The 5,201-nt window shown below is 52.8% G+C and overlaps 1 protein-coding gene across 1 annotated transcript; it reads left to right on the plus strand.

Annotated features, from left to right (window-relative positions):
- Positions 1-1,590: 1,590 nt before the first annotated feature.
- On the plus strand, positions 1,591-4,663 carry LOC127478665 (C-C motif chemokine 21-like). The gene is made up of 4 exons (XM_051804660.1): positions 1,591-1,719; positions 2,233-2,353; positions 2,468-2,663; positions 2,987-4,663. Exons 1-3 carry the CDS (start codon positions 1,653-1,655, stop codon positions 2,646-2,648), a joined length of 369 nt encoding a protein of 122 aa, XP_051660620.1. The 5' UTR covers positions 1,591-1,652; the 3' UTR covers positions 2,649-2,663; positions 2,987-4,663.
- Positions 4,664-5,201: the final 538 nt, after the last annotated feature.

The following is a 5,201-nucleotide window of genomic DNA, read 5'->3' on the forward strand; positions in this document are numbered from 1 at the left end:
TCTGAAGGAAGGCAGCCTGCTGGTCTCCTTGCCCAAGAGAGGGTTGCAGGACATTTGTTGGTGAGCCCCCCTGCCACAACTCCATTACTGCCCCCTCCATGATGAGGGGGGCAGAAGTGTGGGCACCTTGTCACATCTCTGCTTCCTACAGCATCCAGCACTTCGGTCTCCTCCTGGGTTACTTATTGCCCTTGATGACTGTTTCTGAGGGTCATTTTCAGGAACTGGTGGAAAGTCCTGGGGCTGCAACTCAGCTCACAGGCAGTGGTGCCTGGGAAGGGGCATGGCTCCCACCATTATTGGGTAGACCCCATTAGGGCTGCACATCCCACTGAGGCTCCCAGGACACACCTGACATGAGTGATGGGATCTGAGTTGCTGAGGACCTGATGGCCAAGGTGGGCAAAGAGGGACTGCTAGCAGTGGGTGGTGAAGCTGGGGAGGGGATGGCAAAGGGGACTTCTTGCTGGCAGCAGTTGCCCAGTGGGGTATTATGTTGGGTCCTAGCTCTTCTCAGAGGGGCTCTGGAACAGGATGAGAGGCAGTGGCACCTGATGCACCAAAGGAAAATCCAATTGAATAGCAGGGAAGATGGTTTCAACTTGAGAACATTTCAAGAAGTGGAATAGGTTTCCCAAAGCAGTTGTGAAACCTCCATTGTGAAAATGTGGAGGTGTCTGTCCATCCTCCATCCATTCCCCAGAGCAGGACTGCTGTCCCACTGGGTTGCTCAGGACTTGCTCCAGTCACATGGCTGTCTCCTTGGGTGGCCTTTGCCACCACAGGTGTTCCCTGCAAGGTCCTGTTCAGCTCTCTGGGTCCACTTCTGCATAGCCTCCATCTATCCAGCTATACCCAACCTGTTCAGCTGCACAGGGTCATGCCATTCTGTCCATGGTACTTCATATTCTGTCTGCATTACACCTCAGAAAGTTCTTGCCAGCTCATTCCTCAAGCTGGTTGTGGTCCCCACAATTTGATATCAGCACCAAAGTAAGGTAGGCTGTGCTGTTTTCCACAGTTTCCTTGCAGTCTGATCCTTGCACATCTCAGCACTGCAGCTGTGTTCAGGTGTTTGGAGAAGTCCCTGAGGCATCTGGACAAGGATGGGGGCTCAGGAGTCTATGATGTGTGGTTACCCTGAGCCACTTCTCACCTGTTCATGTCAGTGGTTTGGCTTGGGTGCAAAATACTAAATGGGGGAGGAAAACAGGTTGATTCCTTGGTTTCTTTAATGGCTTGGCCACCTGCCAGGGTCCCTGTCCTGGAACAAACAGGCAAGCAGCAACATGCGACCCTCTGAGAGCAGGTAGTGCCAGGTTGCAAGACTGTGTAGGAAACTGGAGCCCACAAACTCATCTGACTGTGATGGAAGCTGTATCTCCAGTGTGTCCCCCACCTGGCACCCCCATGCTGTGATGGGCAGCTGGGAACAAGACAGGACGTGTCTGTAAAGGGGGGCTTGCAGCTTACAGGAATCCCCCACCCCCTACTTCTCCATCACCCAGCCCTCGGCTGCCTGGTGGGCTGCCTGCCAGGCTGGCCGAAATTGAAAGCAAAGCTCCAGAGATAAATAGGAGCAGCCTCTGCACGAGGCAGCAGTGTGTGTCCTGCTCCCCAGCCTTGCCCTGCTCAGCGCCCGTGGCACCACCATGGCTCTCCGCCTCCTCCTGCCACTGCTGATGCTGGCTGCCACCCTCCTCTTTGCCCAGGCTCAAGGTGAGGGGCACAGAGACCTCCTGCCTGCTCCTATGGGATGGGGCAGGGAGTGTGGGTGCTCAGTGGGGTCTGTACAGGGTGCTGGGTGGTGCAGGGGGGTATTTGCAGTGTGTTTGGGTGTGGGGCTTGCAGTTGTGTGTAGGGATGTGTGTGTGTGTGTGTGTGTGCGTGTGTGCACGTGCATGTGGCTGATGGGGCAGCAGCACCTCGAGCTGAAAAGTGCAGGTGGGACAACAAGGTTCAGTTTCTTTTCAAGGAGATCATCTCTGCCTCAGTTTCCCCTCCACCACCCTCTGATATGGTGTCTCATATTCCTGGGGCAGGGTTTAACCTGCAACTAAACACTGGGGTTGAGACATCCCAGGGTAGCCTCGGCCCAGGTGAGACCTCTCTACCTGCTGCCCAGCATCTCTCCCACCAAGCAAGCCCTTTATTGTAAGCCATCTGTGCTGTGCTGAAGGTACCTTGTCTTGTTCATAGTCAAAAAACCTACATCCCCTCCCTTGCTCACAGGTCTTGAAAGCTCAGCTTCAGACTGCTGCCTGAAGAACAGCCAGAGAGCCGTTCCCATTCACGTGGCGACATCCTACAGAGTCCAGGGACCCGAGTCAGGATGTTTGCTGCGTGCTGTCGTGTAAGTACCCTGTGGCACTCAGGACCACCCAAAGCAGTTTGGCTCCAGACAAACCCTCCCTCTCCATGTCCTCCCACTGCTCACCCCCAAGCAAACCTTTCTACTGCACTGCAGGTTCACCACCAAGAGAGGCAAGAAAATCTGCTCCTCTCCCGACGACCCTGCTGTCCAGAAGGTGATGAAGTACGTGGACAAGAAGAATGAAAAGGACAAGAAGAATGACAAGGACAAGAAGAAGGAACAGTCCCAGCGTTCTGGGGGCAGACCCAAGCGGCGGAGGCGGCAGCAGGTCTAAGTCAGGCCTGAAGAGGTAGGTGAGGGGAGAACAGAAGGGTGATGGGTTGAGGGCACTGCATGCCATCCCAGATCCTTCTGCATGACAGGGTGGGTGTTCAGCTCCTTATGCCAAGCCTGAGAGCTGCCAGAACCATAGCTGGAGTGTGGAGGCAGTTAAGGCATGGCTCTCTCCTGGTCTGTGCTTGCCTTGAAATCAACTTTGTTTCTGGAGCAGCTGGGACAAGGCAGTGCTTGGGGACGGGCAAGGCATGCCACACAAGGGAATGGCCCCCAGCTGGGATGGGTGCTGTCTTTGAGACCCCCACCATCTCACTACCTCTTGCTTGCCTTCCTTAGGACAGATGCCTTCCCACTGATGACTGACCCACAGCCCGGCAATGGACATCCACAGACCACCCACCCACCTGCTGGCCCCGGGGCGAGAACGGGGCTGGCTGAGGGGGCTGCCCTCTGCCCCACAGCCTCCTTTGTGCTGCTGTGCCTGACACAGATATTCCCCAGTGGGACCCTCTGCACCGTCTGGGTGCTCTCAGCAAAGGGGGCACCCAGGTCCTTGCTTGCCCCATGGCCACACAGGTGGGGACTGGGACTCCGGTGGGAGCTGAGCCATGGCCTCGAGGGGAAAGTGGACAGCATTCCCACTGGAGGGCATTTCTTTAGCCTGGCAGGATGGCAGCTTTTCCTATGACTTTTTTGGGGGATTTTAGACACTTTTATTTATATTTGAAAACTGTGCTTTCATTCAGTCTTCCTGGAAGGCTTTCCTTCTGGCTCCTTGTGCTTCACAGAGTATCCTTTACGCTTCAGGCTGGCTTTTCTGGAAAACTGCTCTTATTTTTCTACCAAAAAAATGATAGGTGATTTTTATTTCCCTCTCACTTTTGTTTGCTTCTTTTCGGCTTACAGGGCTGTGGGGTGCCAGGCAGGTCCCAAGTCCCATGGTCCTTCTTGAGCTGCTTGCTGGGAACTTCCTTACAGGGCAATTAACAGGGGCTGAGATGGAAAGTTTGGGGGTGACAGTGTGACTCTCTGTCTGGGCTGTTCTAGTTTTTCCCTTCAGCTTTTATGATGCTCAGTTGCAGTGTAGTTCGGATAACGATAGCTACATTTTGTCCCTTTGGTCTTTTATTTTCTTTTTTTATGTGCAAAATTTCCATGAAATCAGAACAAATTGTTCATTTTAGTGGAATTATACCCTTTTAGCTCCCCTGGTTACAAAATTGCAACGGAATCGGAACAAATTGTTCATTTTAGTGGAACTTTACCCTTTTATCTCCCCTGCCATTGTGTGTGTCAGGGATTCAGTCACTATTAAGCCGAATGCTTAGTTTTCTGGGGGGGGGAAAAAGCCAGAAACTCTCAAATACTTTCTTACTAAATCTGAAAAACCCACATGGTGAAAGTGCACGCGAGGCTGTGAAAGTGGGGGAATAGGCGACTTCATAAAATTTATTGTAGACACCCTGCAGCTGTTTGAGAGAGGCTCTAACCCAAACCTTTAGTGAGAGAAGTCACTACCCAGAGGACAGTATTAGGTGAGACTGAAAGTAGAGGGGGGAAATGGCATCTCCCCGTGCTTAAGAAATCTGCCCCCAGCATGCCAAGAAGGAGCAAGTTGAACAGCTGTACCATAGCGGTGCTATTTGCTTGCAGAGACTTCAGACGTGGACTTTGGTCAGTAAAGGTCTGTTAAGTCATATAAATGCAATAATAGGATTTGCAGAGCTTAACAGTATCAGCAAGGGCTGTGTGTTCGCTGGAGTAAAGCTTGTAGCTGAGTGTTTCTATCAAGCACGTTTATCTGGCTTGATTGCTTTATTAAGCAGGCATTTAGGTCTATTGTTTTAAGGCTGTGTAAAGTAACTGTGAAGTCCAAGACACGAGCCCTGAGTACAGGACGGGTGCCGAGCTGTCTCCGTGCTGCCCTCTCCTCCACGTGGGAGCACGCAGCCGTCTGCCAGACCGGATTTTGGACAGGATGTGTGGCAATAAAATATATTCTTTATAACCAAACTCACTCGTTCCAGCTGTCATGATGGGCTTTGGTGGGTGGGCAGGGCTGCATGGTGGGGTGCTCTCCTCATCCCACACACCCTCATCGCTCAGATCTGGGCTTTTGCAGCCCACCTGTGCAATGCATCTCTGGGGTGCACAGGCTGGGAGCTGCTGGCACAGTGGAGAGGAGCTATGCAAGTCCCTTCCCTTGCAGCTGTGTTGCCCAGCAAGCTGAAGACATCCTGGTTGCTCATCTGTCCTCGTAGAGGAGTTCTGAGGTGCCAGAAAACATGGGGCAAAACACAATTTCTTACACAACATCTTTGCTCATGGCCTGTCCCTCCAACTCCAACCCATCCCCGACTTGCACAGCTTGTTCAAAGTAGGAGCTTTGTGCTGCCTTATGCTGTGGGAAAACAGCAATAAACCAAGTAATTAATGAGGCTGTGTTCTGGCCTGGGCTTTGCGCACTGGAGGCAGCCCTGTGTGTGTGCCGGGGACACGCTGTATCCAGCCCTGTGAGGCTGGCCCTGCCTCCTGACACACTCCTTGCGCT

Source organism: Manacus candei, unplaced genomic scaffold (genome assembly GCF_025592945.1).
Source record: "Manacus candei isolate 608988 ecotype Guabito, Panama unplaced genomic scaffold, ASM2559294v1 h1tg000061l, whole genome shotgun sequence".
NCBI lineage: Eukaryota > Metazoa > Chordata > Aves > Passeriformes > Pipridae > Manacus > Manacus candei.